This window comes from Scomber japonicus, chromosome 2, assembly GCF_027409825.1.
Source record: "Scomber japonicus isolate fScoJap1 chromosome 2, fScoJap1.pri, whole genome shotgun sequence".
Lineage (NCBI taxonomy): Eukaryota > Metazoa > Chordata > Actinopteri > Scombriformes > Scombridae > Scomber > Scomber japonicus.
The window spans coordinates 4,087,526-4,104,046 of NC_070579.1; the positions used below are offsets into that span (position 1 = coordinate 4,087,526).

At 37.0% G+C, this 16,521-nt stretch overlaps 1 protein-coding gene across 1 annotated transcript; it reads left to right on the plus strand.

The window, feature by feature from the left end:
• The first annotated feature begins 2,115 nt into the window (after positions 1-2,115).
• On the plus strand, positions 2,116-9,363 carry LOC128379482 (E3 ubiquitin-protein ligase TRIM39-like). The gene is made up of 2 exons (XM_053339118.1): positions 2,116-3,741; positions 9,262-9,363. The coding sequence occupies exons 1-2, from the start codon at positions 2,116-2,118 to the stop codon at positions 9,361-9,363; spliced, it is 1,728 nt and encodes a 575-aa protein (XP_053195093.1).
• The last annotated feature ends 7,158 nt before the right edge of the window (positions 9,364-16,521 follow it).

A 16,521-nucleotide genomic window follows, 5' to 3' on the forward strand; every position in this document is an offset into this window, starting at 1 on the left:
CGGTTTGTTTCCCAGAAGGCCTCAGTGGTCGAGGATCCGCAGGTTTCCTGAAACGATCTTGTTCTCTAGCATCGCTCCGGCGGGAATATCGATCCTGTCGCCGTGATTGGCTATAATGATGACGGTCCCCTGAAGACACAACACAGTTTCATTAAAGTCAATGAATATAAATACTATATAAAAATACTTCATTACAGGTAAAAGTACTGCAGTATTATGAGTGATGTAGTATGTAGTATTACAGTAAAAGTACTGCAGTATTATGAGTGATGTAGTATGCAGTATTACAGTAAAAGTACTGCAGTATTATGAGTGATGTAGTATGTAGTATTACAGTAAAAGTACTGCAGTATTATGAGTGATGTAGTATGCAGTATTACAGTAAAAGTACTGCAGTATTATGAGTGATGTAGTATGTAGTATTACAGTAAAAGTACTGCAGTATTATAGTGATGTAGTATGCAGTATTACAGTAAAAGTAGTGATATATTATTAAATATGACATCATTAGATTATTAATAGTGAAGCGTCAGTGTTAGAGCAGCATGTTACTGTTGTAGCTGCTGGAGGTGGAGCTAGTTTACACTACTTTATATACAGTTAGCTAGTTTATACTACTTTATACAGTTAGCTAGTTTATACTACTTTGTATACAGTTAGCTAGTTTATACTACTTTATATACAGTTAGCTAGTTTATCCTACTTTATATACAGTTAGCTAGTTTATACTACTTTATATACAGTTAGCTAGTTTACACTACTTTATATACAGTTAGCTAGTTTACACTACTTTATATACAGTTAGCTAGTTTACACTACTTTATATACAGTTAGCTAGTTTACACTACTTTATATACAGTTAGCTAGTTTACACTACTTTATATACAGTTAGCTAGTTCACACTACTTTACATACAGTTAGCTAGTTTACACTACTTTACATACAGTTAGCTAGTTTACACTACTTTATATACAGTTAGCTAGTTTAGTCCAGTGGTTCCCAACCTAGGGGTGGGGCCCCTCCAAAGGGTCAGCAGATAAATGTGAGGGCTGCTGAGATGATTAATGGGAAAGAAGAAAAAACAAAGTTCTGATACACAAATGTGTTTTCAGTTTTTGGACTTTTTCCTCTAATCTTTGATTTTTGCAGAAATATTGGATCATTGGAACATTTATTGAAATGAAAGTATGTGAGAAGTTTAGAGGGAAAAATCAGTATTTGGTGGAGCTGTTAACAACTCATAGACATCTGAAATGTGATACCTCACAATAAACCTGTCTGTGACAGGAAGGAGCAACACTGGAAAGATAAAATCTTCAACGTCACTCTGCAGAAATGAAACTTAACATTAATCAGAGGACAGCAGAGCTGCAGTTGAGTCTCTCCACTTCTGTCCAAATATAAATTAAACTGAGTTCATCCAGTCTTTCTCAACAACACAGCAGAGTCTCTGCCAAACACTGGTGAGTACAACTGATCATATTTAATGTTTCAACAACCAGCTTTAACACAGGAGACAGGAAGTTCATCTCTTTTCATTTCATACTGACACTTGTGATATTGTTTACAGTATAACTGCAGCTGCTTTTACAGACTCAGTAAAAAACACTTTAAGTGCTTTTAGGTCTCTGTCAGTTCTCAGACACATTTCATTTCCTGTAGCTGTTTCACATTAAAAGCTTTTCACCAGTGAAACAGAAGGAGGCTTTTTATTGTGAAGCAGCAACAGGAAATAAAATGTGTTTTGTCACCAAGTTAGCAAAAGCTTTGTTAGCAGTGAGATTCTTCAATAATAATTCTTCTCTACAACAAGATATGAACATATTCTGTGATATTTTATCAGTGGATCAGATTGTATTGAGTAATAGTAAAAGCACAAACAGCCACAATGAGCTGTTAGATAAAGAGCTGCAGATGAGTCTCTGACTGTAGTTTGTACAAACCAGCACACGTCCATTATTAAAGGTTAATAAAGACTTTAACCTGGCTGTGAAATCCTGGAGAAAAATCTTTGCTTTGATTTATTGGTTATGATTGCTCGCAACATGCCATACATATTCCTTTTAAGCAAACAAACTAAAAAAGTATTCTTTCTTTCACTCTACATGTGTAGATATGTCTGCTGCCAGCTGTCTGAGGTCTGAAGATCAGTTTCTGTGCTCCATCTGTCTGGATGTGTTCACTGATCCAGTCAGCACACCGTGTGGACACAACTTCTGCAAAAACTGCATCAATGAACACTGGAACAGTAATGACCTGTACCTGTGTCCACTGTGTAAAAAGGTTTTCAACACAAGACCTGAACTTCACATCAACACATTGCTCTCTGAGGTTGTTTCTCAGTTCAGACAGGAAGCTCAACAGAAAGCCAGCAGCAGCAGCTCAGAGCAACAAGCTGCCAAACCAGGAGAAGTTCCCTGTGACGTCTGTACTGGAACCAAACTGAAGGCCCTGAAGTCCTGTCTGGTGTGTCTGACCTCCTACTGTGAGACTCACCTGGAGCCTCATCTGACAGCTTTAGGCCTGAAAAGACATCAGCTGATCAACCCTGTGGAGAACCTGGAAGACAGGATGTGTATGAAACATGATAAACCTCTGGAGCTGTTCTGTAAGACCGACCAGACATGTGTCTGTGTCCTCTGCTCTGTTTTAGACCACAAGATACATGAGTTTGTTCCTCTGAAAGAAGAATATGAAGGAAAGAAGGCAGAGCTGGGGAAGACAGAGGCTGAAATTCAGAAGATGATCCAGAAGAGACAACTGAAGATTGAAGAGATCAAACACTCAGTTGACCTCAGTAAGGAAGCTGCAGACAGAGAGAAAGCAGAAGGTGTTCAGGTCTTCACCGCTCTGATGCAGTCTGTTGAGAGAAGCCTGAATAAGCTCATTGAGACGACTGAAGAGAAGCAAAGAACAACAGAGAAACAGGCTGAAGACTTCATCAAAGAGCTGGAACAGGAAATCTCTGAGCTGAAGAAGAGAAGCTCTGAGGTGGAGAAGCTCTCACACTCTGAAGACCACCTCCACCTCATCCTGAACTTCCCGTCCCTGAAAGCTGCTCCACCCACCAAAGACTGGACAGAGGTCAGCGTCCATCCACCATCATATGAGGGGACTGTGGTGAAAGCTGTGGCTCAGCTGGAGGAGATGCTCAGTAAACAGAAGAAGAAGCTGTTTGAGGCTGAGCTGAAGAGGGTCCAGCAGTATGCAGTGGATGTGACTCTTGATCTTGATACAGCACACCCTGCACTCATCCTGTCTGATGATGGGAAACAAGTAAACTGTGGTTATGTGAGGAAGAAACTCCCAGACAACCCAGAGAGATTTTCTAATCATGGTTGCGTTTTAGGAAAGCAGAGTTTGTCTTCAGGCAGATTTTACTTTGAGGTTCAGGTTAAAGAGAAGACTAAATGGACTTTAGGAGTGGCCAGAGAGTCGATTGACAGGAAGAGACAAATCACAACGAGTCCTGAGGATGGTAACTGGACTATATGTTTGAGAAATGGAAGTGAGTACACTGCCAATAATAGCCCTTCAGTCAATTTCTCTCTGAAGTCTCGTCCTCAGAAGGTAGGGGTGTTTGTGGATTATGAGGAGGGTCTGGTCTCCTTTTATGACGTAGATGCTGCAGCTCTTATCTACTCGTTTACTGGCTGCTCCTTCACTAAGAAACTCTACCCATTCTTCTGTCCTAGTCTTAATGATGGTGGTATAAATTCTGCCCCTCTGATCATCTGTCCTGTCAATCAAACTGTCTGACTGTGACTGATATATATATGTAAATGTTAGAATTAGTTGAATTAATTGTTTTTCTTGTGTGTGTGTGTGTGTGTGTGTGTGTGTGTTCGTGTTATCTCTTGAACTGTTTCAACACTATAAAGCACTTTTTTCCTGCTGTATGAAACCAAATATGATGCGTAAATAAGTTCTTATTTAATCTAAAACTGATCTCTGGTTTAATTTTGTCCCTCGTTAGTCATGATAACTGACAGTAAGAGCAGGTTGGATCCACATTACAGGTCTGTTACAGAAAACCTTTAGTAAAACTCTGGTGTCAGAAATATGTGGTGGTAGTAGTCTGTATTAAGAATAATGACTTATGAATATGTTTAACAGGTCAGGTGACACATTTTCAAATGAAAGTCCTGTTGGTGGGGGAATTCTAGCACTAAATAGCTGCCATGTAATAAGCAGGTTTAGGTAGCTAGTACTTTGGCACCACCTTCAGGCTAAAGTGCAGAAATGCACAATACTGAAGTCCTGCATCAAGAACTTAACCTAAAGAAAACTACTACTTAAGAAAAATGGACATACATCAGAACAGGACAGGAGTAATGGTGACAATGGTTATTTTTGGCCCAAATATACTCGTATAGTTTAAACTGAAGTTGATTTAATTAAGTTAATATTTATTGTAGTTATTCCTTTCAAATATGGATCTGAGTGTCACAGCTGTCTCATAAATAAAGTAAAATAGCCCAACAGTTAGTAAAACAAAATAAATCTATCAATGGAAGGAAGATATATTAACTTCAAAAACACTTGTATCAAGTATCTGGTGTGTGTAAAAATCCACTTTGGAGGTTTTATTATCACACTGAATCAACATATGTTTATATAATGAGGCTTTTTAAGGGACAAAACGGAAAATTATTATAATGTCAAAGTGAAAATAAACCTCTATAAACATGTGAATGAAATACAAACACAAAATACAAAATGAACGTTTGTCTTAAGTATAAATAATGAAGTAAGGAGCCTGTAGATACAACTCAGATTGTTTTAGATGAAACTGCAGGCTTCATCATAGAGAATTTAAACATTTTAATATCTTTTAAAAGTAATTTGTTTTAACATCTGAAACATTATTTTATTTTATTTTTAAATAATTACCATACCCATACACACACACACACACACACACACACACACACACACACACACACACACAAATCATACTATTTTAAAAATGATTTAACGGCCCACTTGCAATACCTTCGCAGTCCACCAGGGGGCCGCGGCCACAGGTTGGGAATGACTGATTTAGCACTAATATGTGTCACGTCCTTCTTATACACAGTCTATGGTCACGTCACTGGTGGCGTTTCGCGCCAAATCCAGTTGATGAAGGAAGTAGGAGGGAGGAGTCTAGAGATTTGGCGCGATTTGTGCAGCATGGAGGCAGCAGGACAGCACGGTGCTGCAGACTCAGAGAGGGGATTTCCTGTTTCTAACGAGGTAAGATGAACTGTTTGAGTCGTGTCGGTCTGGATTGTAACAGCAGCAGCAGCTTGTGATGGAGCTGAGCATGTCTGTATGTCTGCACCTCATATCTGCAGGGTGAATGTGCAGCAGTATAACTTCGTTACAGACATTTTAAACATTTGCAAATATTTTCAGGACTGTAGTCTACTAAAGTACATGTTAGAGGTACTAGTACTTTACTGTAGTATTTCCATGTGATCCTACTTTCTACATCTCAGAGGGAAATATTGTACTTTCTACTCCACTACATTTATTTAACAGCTTTAGTTACTTTTCAGATGCAGATTTGACACAATGGATAATATAACAAGCTTTTAAAATACAACACATTGTTAAAGATGAAACCAGTCAGCAGTGTGTAGTCGGCTCACATTTCAGATGTCTATGAGTTGTTAACAGCTCCACCAAATACTGATTTTTCCCTCTAAACTTCTCACATGCTTTTATTTCAATAAATGTTCAAATGATCCAATATTTCAGGAAAAATCAAAGATTAGAGAAAAAGTCCAAAAACACATTTGTGTATCAGAACTTTGTTTTTTTCTTCTTTCCCATTAATCATCTCAGCAGCCCTCATATTTATCTGCTGACCCTTTGGAGCGGCCCCACCCCTAGGTTGGGAACCACTGCACTAAACTAGCTAACTGTATATAAAGTAGCGTAAACTAGCTAACTGTATATAAAGTAGTATAAACTAGCTAACTGTATATAAAGTAGTGTAAACTAGCTAACTGTATATAAAGTAGCGTAAACTAGCTAACTGTATATAAAGTAGTATAAACTAGCTAACTGTATATAAAGTAGTGTAAACTAGCTAACTGTATATAAAGTAGTGTAAACTAGCTAACTGTATATAAAGTAGTATAAACTAGCTAACTGTATATAAAGTAGCGTAAACTAGCTAACTGTATATAAAGTAGTATAAACTAGCTAACTGTATATAAAGTAGTATAAACTAGCTAACAGTGTAAAGTAGTGTAAACTAGCTAACTGTATATAAAGTAGTATAAACTAGCTAACTGTATATAAAGTAGTGTAAACTAGCTAACTGTATATAAAGTAGTATAAACTAGCTAACTGTATATAAAGTAGTGTAAACTAGCTAACTGTGTATAAAGTACTGTAAACTAGCTAACTGTATATAAAGTAGTGTAAACTAGCTAACTGTGTATAAAGTACTGTAAACTAGCTAACTGTATATAAAGTAGTGTAAACTAGCTAACTGTATATAAAGTAGTATAAACTAGCTAACTGTATATAAAGTAGTATAAACTAGCTAACTGTATATAAAGTACTGTAAACTAGCTAACTGTATATAAAGTAGTATAATCTAGCTAACTGTATATAAAGTAGTATAAACTAGCTAACTGTATATAAAGTAGTATAAACTAGCTAACTGTATATAAAGTAGTATAAACTATCTAACTGTATATAAAGTAGTGTAAACTAGCTAACTGTATATAAAGTAGTATAAACTAGCTAACTGTATATAAAGTAGTATAAACTAGCTAACTGTATATAAAGTAGTATAAACTATCTAACTGTATATAAAGTAGTGTAAACTAGCTAACTGTATATAAAGTAGTATAAACTAGCTAACTGTATATAAAGTAGTATAAACTAGCTAACAGTGTAAAGTAGTGTAAACTAGCTAACTGTATATAAAGTAGTATAAACTAGCTAACTGTATATAAAGTAGTGTAAACTAGCTAACTGTATATAAAGTAGTGTAAACTAGCTAACTGTATATAAAGTAGTGTAAACTAGCTAACTGTATATAAAGTAGTATAAACTAGCTAACTGTATATAAAGTAGTATAAACTAGCTAACTGTATATAAAGTACTGTAAACTAGCTAACTGTATATAAAGTAGTATAATCTAGCTAACTGTATATAAAGTAGTATAAACTAGCTCCACCTCCAGCAGCTACAACAGTAACATGCTGCTCTAACACTGATGCTTCACTATCAATAATCTAATGATGTCATATATAATAATATATCACTACTTTTCTATAATACTGCATACTACATCACTATAATACTGCAGTACTTTAACTGTTCTTACTTTTAGTATTGACTTTAGTTTTATCTTTAGTTGTATATTATTGGTCATCTTTATGATTCATGTACTGAAGTTGTAATCATAGAAACTGTCATCTGGGGAATCCTTGTTGAAGTTTTGCTCAGTTTTCATTCATTTTATTGACAGACTTTTGACATGTAGGTACAACATGTTTTAACTGGTACTTCTACTTAAGTAAAGGATCCTCTGGCTGCTGTTTAGACTCTTGTGAAAGTTAAACTGTTATTGTTTTCCACCTCTTATTGGATGACTAACCCTAACCCTTCTATTAAACATCAAATAATGTCAGTACACCTCCACCATAAGGTAACTTTACTACATGTGGTATTGTTTATAAACACCGTGTGTCATTATGAGGCAGCGTGATACACAGAGCCGGGACGAGGTTAAACATGTGCACGCCTCTATTTATTGGATTGAATTGATATGTTAGTGATAATTCGGAATTCACTGATTGCATCGATTAGATATATTATATTGATATGATGTGCTCTGGGTAGAAACCGTGGTGCATTTTAGAAAGAAAAGGCGCGCCAATTTCCACATGTCAAACATCCATGCGCTTTTATCACATGCGTTGTATCGAGATGAGTTTCCCCGTCTAGATGTGTTTCCCCTAGTCCCGCCCCGTCCGAAATGGCCCGCACGGCGAAGGAAGCGCGCGTTCACAAAAAGCTCGTACCACAGAGGTACTGTGGAGAGAGCTAAGGTAAAGGACTGTGTAGTTCTATTTTTAAACTGGGATAACATCACATGTATTTGTGTTTTCATGTCTTTATTAACACGACTTACTACTGTTATTTCTATCAATAAAAATATTATTTTTAATATTATGGACTTTTGGAAGAAAGTGTGCTCATTCATTAATAGGCTAAATATAAATCGTTAATGTATCATATTTGTCTTAAATGCAGCTCCATTATAGCAGGTAAAGCACATCCTGACAGCTTGGAACATTATTGTCAGATACTGTTCCCCCTCTCTTTATCATGAAGGGAGGTTCACACATCTTTTATATTCATACTGCTGACTTCTTTCACCACAACTGATAAGTCCTGTGATTTTCAGGCTGATATCTTCATATTTGACCATTTCAAGCAGGGGGGACGCATTTTGACAGCTTGAAATACTATTATAACTATACATACACTAGGGATGCAACGGTACAGTTTTCCCACGGTTCGATACGTATCACGGTTTTGGGGCGACGATAACGATACGATTTCAATATTTTAATATTAAACTACTCAGACTAGCAAAGGCAATATTGCAATGTAAAAATAATTAAAAGTAGCACAGATATAATCAAACCACAAACTTTTATTAAAAACAGTGATCAGATCAAAATAAACAGCAAACATAAACCCACACAAATTAAATATTAAGTTAAGTACTAAAAACTACAACTAAAAATACAATTAAATGTAAACATAACAAATTGTAGCATCCATTCAAAATACTTGAACAAACTTGCACACTCTAAGGCAGTACTTGCCTTGGCCTCTTGTTCTGAATAATATAAAATGTGAACATTACAACAATGTAAAGTGCAGCATCCAAAAATAACTGAGCAAGATGACTCAAAAACAGTATTTCCTTGACCCGTTATGAAAAATATAAAACGTTAACAACAAGGCAAAGTGCAGCAGCATCCAAAATAATTGAACAAGAGGACTTAATACAACCTGCACACTGAAAAACAGTGCTTGACCCAGTATGAATAATATGTAAACAACACAACGTGTCGCCGACGTGCTCCGTGCTCTTCCAATTGAAACAGACGGGTGATGGCGGCGTAGGTAACAGGTAACATGTTGGTTGTGTTACCTGTTGCGTATCCGACGCTTGCAAAGCAATGCTTGCACACAGTAGTCTGTTTGTTGACATTTCTTTTTCCGTCTGCATCGTAGTCGGCGTCTCTTTCACTCGCCATTGTTGCTGCTGCACTTCTCAAGATCAGTGCCAGGCGCTGGTCATGCCGCCTCAGAGCCAATCAGAACGTCCCTGAATAATCCCCAAGGAGCCAATCAGCACTGAGCCTGCTTTGGCCTGAATAATGTGCTGCTCTCAGTCACTGCTCCCAAGGGGATCACACAGCATGCGCGGCCGCATAATGTTTTGAATTTTTTTGCCAGGGTAACGTACCGAAAATACCGTTCGATACTGTTGTGTATTGACCCGAACAGGGCGTATCGAACGGTTCGGTAAAATACCGAATATCGTTGCATCCCTAACATACACACTGACGATAAAAACTACAGATTACCTTTTTCCGGTGAGGCACTTTCAAAATAAAAGCACCAAATTGAACGTCTTTTATAATTGAAGAAATAATAACCTGGCCTTAAAGAATGCTCAGAAAACTAAATACATAAACATAAAAATAACACATTTTTGAAATATTCTGCCCACACTAAAGGTCATTTATAGTGTGAGCCTCCCTTCATGATAAACAGAGGGGGAACACATTCGCGCGCCTCCTTCGCCGTTCGGGCCATTTCCGGACGGTGGCGGTGTTGTATCGAGATGAGTTTCCCCGTCGAGATGCGTTTCCCCTAGTCCCGCCCCCCTCCGAAATGGCCCGAACGGCGAAGGATGCGCGCGTTCACAAAAAGCTCGTCCACGAGCAGTTGTGCTCGTACCACAGAGGTACTGTGGAGAGAGCTAAGGTTAAGGACTGTCTACTTATATTTTTAGACTGGGATAACATCACATGTATTTGTGTTTTCATGTCTTTATTGACACGACCAACTACTGTTATTTCTATCAATAAAAATATTATTTTTAATATTATGGACTTTTGCTCATTCATTCATAGGCTAAATATAAATCGCTAATGTATCATATTTGTCTTAAATGCAGCTCCATCATAGCAGGTAAAGCACATCCTGACAGCTTGGAACATTACTGTCAGATACTGTTCCCCCTATGTTTTTCATCAAGGGAAGCTCACACATCTTTTATATTCATACTGCTGACTTCTTTCACCACCACTGATAAGTCCTGTGATTTTCAGGCTGATATCTTCATATTTGACCATTTAAAGCAGGGGGAACACATTCTGACAGCTTGAAATACAGCTATCAGAATGCGTTCCCCCTATGTTTTTCATGAAAGGAGGCCCAGACAAGAAGTAAAGGCTTTATTAACATTAAACAAAAAATAAAAAGCATATACTTACTTTTTAGAGCATACAATTATTCTTCAAAATGAAATGGCAAGATGTGCAATATTTAACAAATATAAAAAAAAAAACGAAACATTCAAATTAAAGGGAAAATAAAATGTCAATAGAAAATGTGTTATTGATAAACATATGACACACATGACATAAACTTCCTTTGTCTTAGCATGCTTCGCATACAAATTTGTCCTCTGTATTTGGCCTTCCAATACATGTGTGGTGGAACCACCGTCCACAATCATCACAGGATATCTGTAGTGCAAAAAAATTAGAACACTGCATGAAATATTTAAATAAAACTTGGCAAAATGTGCAAAATATTATTAATTTTTTTGCTTCCCATGATGGGATGTATTTGATTAATATCTTATTAATGGCAAGTGTAACTTACATGAGTAAATGAGTAAAATAGATACAAACACAGGACCACATTATATACATAAAATATAATACCCATGTCAGCTCTGCCTCTTTGCTATCCTCAGCACTTTCCTCCCCACAGTGGAAGCAGAGGTTGGTCAGATCGTCTGTCACAGAAAAGGAAAAGTATTTGAAAGAGGGCAACATTTGTGAGGACAGGGTGATTTCTTTTCAGTCTGGTCAATTGTATTTTTTGTAATTTTGAGAGACAGTAACCTGAGTAGTCAAAGATGTTTTCATTTACAACGTGTTGGGTAATGTCTAACATATAACTTACCAGACTCTCGAAGAAGGGTTGTGGCAATCTGCCATCGAAGGTCAGCCACATCTTTAGGGCCAGCAGGGAATTTTAATTCTTCATCATTTAAGATGTGCTCTATGAACTGAGATTGAAAAACAAGTTATCATTTACCTACACATACAAATCTAAATATATAGTTTACCTGGGAAGCAGCACTTTATATATGCACATCATGGAGCAGAAATGGATTTTTTTTTTCATACCTTGATGGCAAAAACCCCACAAGAGGTGCTGTCTGATTGAAGGGGATGAGGCACTGTGTGACATTTCCACCTAGACACATTCACCCCTTTTTTCCTCATGAATGCTCTAAAAACCAAAAATATGTTTAAATGTATTAACTTGATTTATTGACTTAAACATCATACAAGCATCACATTATATTTGTTATAAGATGTAGTAGAAGTGCTAATAGAGGAGCACAAGAAAAAACTATTACAAATTCCTCAGTCATCAAAATAGAAGAAAGGTAAGAGTGTTGTTCCAGGTATAAACAACTCTTGTCCTTCCTGAAACAACCAGTTTTCTAAAAGAAAAAAATCCACTAATTTTGTGCATATGCACCTGTGTAATATTCATCTATAATATTGCAAACGAGGACTTGGCATTGTACATGTTAGATCTGCATTTAGACCTTTAGTCATTTAATGTCTGCATGAATTGCTCTCCTGCCCACCAGCATTACTTATTATATTCTTCTGGCTGATATTCACGATACTTCACATACATGCACATGCTTCTCATGATCTGTTATACTTTGTAAATATCATTAAATGATCCACATTATCCTTAACATTTCAGCAATTGTTTCTGGTTTTGTTTGTCTGCCTGAGCAAATGTCATCCCTTGAAGTTCATTGTTTGTCTTAAGTGCTAACCAGTTATTCGGCATTATTGTAATTGTAATTGCAATTAAGTATTATGACATTATAAATATGTAATAAAATGTAATTCTGACATATGAAAAGGAAAATCACAGCTCTAATTTTTCAAATGAGAAACATATATATATTTTTTAATATTTTTTGTCATTTGTTTTACAGATGTCAGGACACCAACATGATTTACTACAGATTTCTTTCATGGTGTGTAGCTGCATCTATAGTAATATGTGACAAGTGTGTCATATTAAATCTGAAGCCATAATTATAGTGTACCTGATTACATCCTGGCACCTTTTCATCTTGGCTGCATTTTCTCCAAGTGAATCCAGGAGGAGTGCCCTTTTTTCAGATGGATATATGACCTGTATGCAAAATAAAGACCAAAGATTATTGTACATACAACACGTTTGTCCACTATATTGACGTTTGAAAAAACGCTGCTGGGCATGGTCTTGAAAAATACAAAAGAGTTCTACTGTATGTGGTCTTTAACAAGAACTACTTTGATATGAAAGTGCAAGAAGAAGAGTTTACAGAGCTGAACACCACTTGATCTGTTACTGTATGGTATACTGTATGTAAGATGTCAATATTTGCTCTCAATAGCTGAAAAATCAATACTTACAACCAGGAACCAGTGATGGTGTTCATGGACCACACCGAAGAGCATACGGTAATGTGTGGGATTCCACTGAAAAAGTGTAAATAAGTCAAAAGCTTTGACTTGCAAGCCATCAACATCAAATTACTGTTACCAGAATATGTGACAAGATAGTCCACAACTAACCCTGAATCGTGGAATATTTCCCTTCCATAGTTTTGCACTATCCTGTGATGCTTGTGGACAGTGGTTCCACCACACGTGTATTGGAAGGCCAAATACAGAGGACAAATTTGTATGCACAGCATGCTAAAGGAAAGGAAGTTCATGTATCAATAACACATTTTCTATTGACATTTTATTTTCCCTTGATTTTGAATGTTTTATTTTTTTTTTAAATTATTTATTTATTTTGTTGATATTTGTTAAATATTGCACATCTTGCCATTTCATTTTGAAGAATAATTGTATGCTCTAAAAAGTAAGTATATGCTTTTTATTTTTTGTTTAATGTTAATAAAGCCTTTACTTCTTGTCTGGGCCTCCTTTCATGAAAAACATAGGGGGAACGCATTCTGATAGCTGTATTTCAAGCTGTCAGAATGTGTTCCCCCTGCTTTAAATGGTCAAATATGAAGATATCAGCCTGAAAATCACAGGACTTATCAGTGGTGGTGAAAGAAGTCAGCAGTATGAATATAAAAGATGTGTGAGCTTCCCTTGATGAAAAACATAGGGGGAACAGTATCTGACAGTAATGTTCCAAGCTGTCAGGATGTGCTTTACCTGCTATGATGGAGCTGCATTTAAGACAAATATGATACATTAGCGATTTATATTTAGCCTATGAATGAATGAGCAAAAGTCCATAATATTAAAAATAATATTTTTATTGATAGAAATAACAGTAGTTGGTCGTGTCAATAAAGACATGAAAACACAAATACATGTGATGTTATCCCAGTCTAAAAATATAAGTAGACAGTCCTTAACCTTAGCTCTCTCCACAGTACCTCTGTGGTACGAGCACAACTGCTCGTGGACGAGCTTTTTGTGAACGCGCGCATCCTTCGCCGTTCGGGCCATTTCGGAGGGGGGCGGGACTAGGGGAAACTCATCTCGATACAATAGCGGGATTAGGGGAAATTTATCCCGACGGGGGAACTCATCTCGATACAACACCGGCTTATCCCACACATTACCTCAGCTGCTTGGATCTAATCATGAAGACGATGTTTTTAACACTGCTGGGGACTTTGTTTTGTGTTGAAGCTGTTTCTGGTAGGTTTGCATTAATGTTTGTTTGATTCTTTGACTGTTGACTATGAAACCGCGTGGCGAGTTTTGATAGCTGATCATTACGTGATGTATTATTTTTCATACTATATGGAAAATTATAGTGTTTGCAACTATCGTGAAGTAACGTGATGGTAGATGACAGAGCTGTTGATTTTTTTCACTCATTAATATGATTAGATATGATGACTACGAATTTAGACACATTTTATTGGTGTTTGAACGTCACTCAATTTAATTTCAGCACTAGGCATGGGCTGGTTACCGGTTTCAAAGTATACCACGGTATGAAAAAGTCACGTTTTCAAAACCACTAAAATGTTCCTGCGGTATGAGCTGTTTAATAAAAAAAAGTGATATCTGGTCAGAGAGAGAGTGGAGGTCGCTCAGGTCGCGTGCAGCTGCAGCGTAACGAGCCCTCCTCCGGCGCACCTCCGGTTGCTGTTTACAAGCAGGTAGCTCTGCAGGCTGTATGACGGCTGGAGGAGGCGAGACCCCCGAACTTTCCCCCCCCGTTTAAAAGCGCCAAGTCGGCTGTATTTATACTTCGGGTACCGTAAAAAGACAGACGGCCGCGGCTCGGAGGAAGAAGGTCCCGGACAGTAGCAGCGTGAGGAGGAAGAAGGTAATGGACAGCAGCAGCGCGAGGAGGAAGAAGGTAACGGACAGTAGCAGCGTGAGGAGGAAGAAGGTAACGGACAGTAGCAGCGTGAGGAGGAAGAAGGTAACGGACAGTAGCAGCGTGAGGAGGAAGAAGGTAATGGAACGGACAGCAGCAGCGTGAGGAGGAAGAAGGTAACGGACAGTAGCAGCGTGAGGAGGAAGAAGGTAATGGAACGGACAGCAGCAGCGTGAGGAGGAAGAAGGTAACGGACAGTAGCAGCGTGAGGAGGCAATACATCCATTATGATCGTGAGCAAGTCTCCAAAAACTGTTGAAATTCAGTTTTAAGCTCCTGCCTGCTTTTATTTATATTTATCTTAGATGTGTTTTTACTTTTTTCAATTAATTATATGCATTTATTTGCATTTTCTTTTTTCCCCACTAAAAATAATTCATTTATGTTGAGTGACTTGAGTTGCAGGTTTAGCCTCAGTTAAAGGACTGCACTTATTTTTTAAATTATTTATTTAGAAATAATTCAGTTATTTTTTATTATTATTTATTTTAAATACATATTTACTAAAAATAAAAGACCGTTCAATGGGGGAAAAAAAATCTTTTTTTTTTTTTGTTTTTAAATACAGACATTTCAAAATATCACATTTTATAGCCGTAATCATAATACCGTGAAACCGTGATATTTTTACCTAAGGTTATCATACCGTCAGATTCAGAATCTCATACCGGCCCATGCCTATTCAGCACCATTTAAAGTGTTTTTTCCCTGAGAATTATTTTATACAACTTTAATTATTTTGCCAGCCAGTCTGCTAGAGATGAGACAAACACTGCTACAGGTTCAAATGGTTTTATTTTAACAACTTTAATGTACTTTAGATAGTTCTGTCATTAATATATAATCTTTCTCTCAGGGTTCATTAACTATCTTAGAGTCCTCTCATTAGAAGTCTGTGATTGTTTATTCTGAACCATTATTATACACTATAACAGACCACTCTACTATGTATTAGTATTTCTTGTTGTACTTTACATTATCTAGTGAAATGAGTAGTTTAGCAGGAGGTTTAAATACTTGCAGGATATTACGTCAACTTCACATTAGGAGCTGAGCCTTAAAGGTCTGATCCTAGAATCGCTTCTGTGATGAAACCTGACGCTTTTCTCTCCCTGGATTATCACTAAATTAACCAGACTTCCTAGCGTCAAACTATGAACTGTATTAATATTAACTACAGTCAGTGTGAATATTGTCATGGTTCTTGTGTTATTAATGTCAGACATTAAAGCTGCAGTTGGTAACTTTGAGGAGAGAGAGGACTTTGAAGAAGTCAAATCAAATTTGAAGAAGTACAACTGTCAGATCAGTCCCCCTCCCTCTCCGCTGCACTCCTGCATGTGACCGGTAATACATGAACTACTATTACATGTCAACACCCCATCAGACCACAATCCTGGCTCTGATTGGGTCTTTTTTCCGGCTGCGGTGGATTCTGACAATGTGCAGTAGGAGCAGTAGCTAAATGAGCCTGTTTGTTTTTTTGTTTTTTTGTTTTTTTTTACAGATGACTAGTTTCATGTAATGCTGTCTTTACATAGTGACAGTCTTAGCAAATATGACAAAAAGTTACTTTTATAAGACTTACCAACTGCAGCTTTAAAGTACTGTACAACAGGAAGTGTAACTGAATTCAACACTATTTATCACCATGTAATTTTATAAGGTACAGCCAGGAAGCCAGTTCCTTCAAATTGTACATTAAAATAGTTTAAATGGAATAGTAATACATATTTATGATTGGGGGAAAGGGGGCAGTCTTAGACAGTGACTTTTTTTTAAAATCTACTAGCTACTGTCCCCATT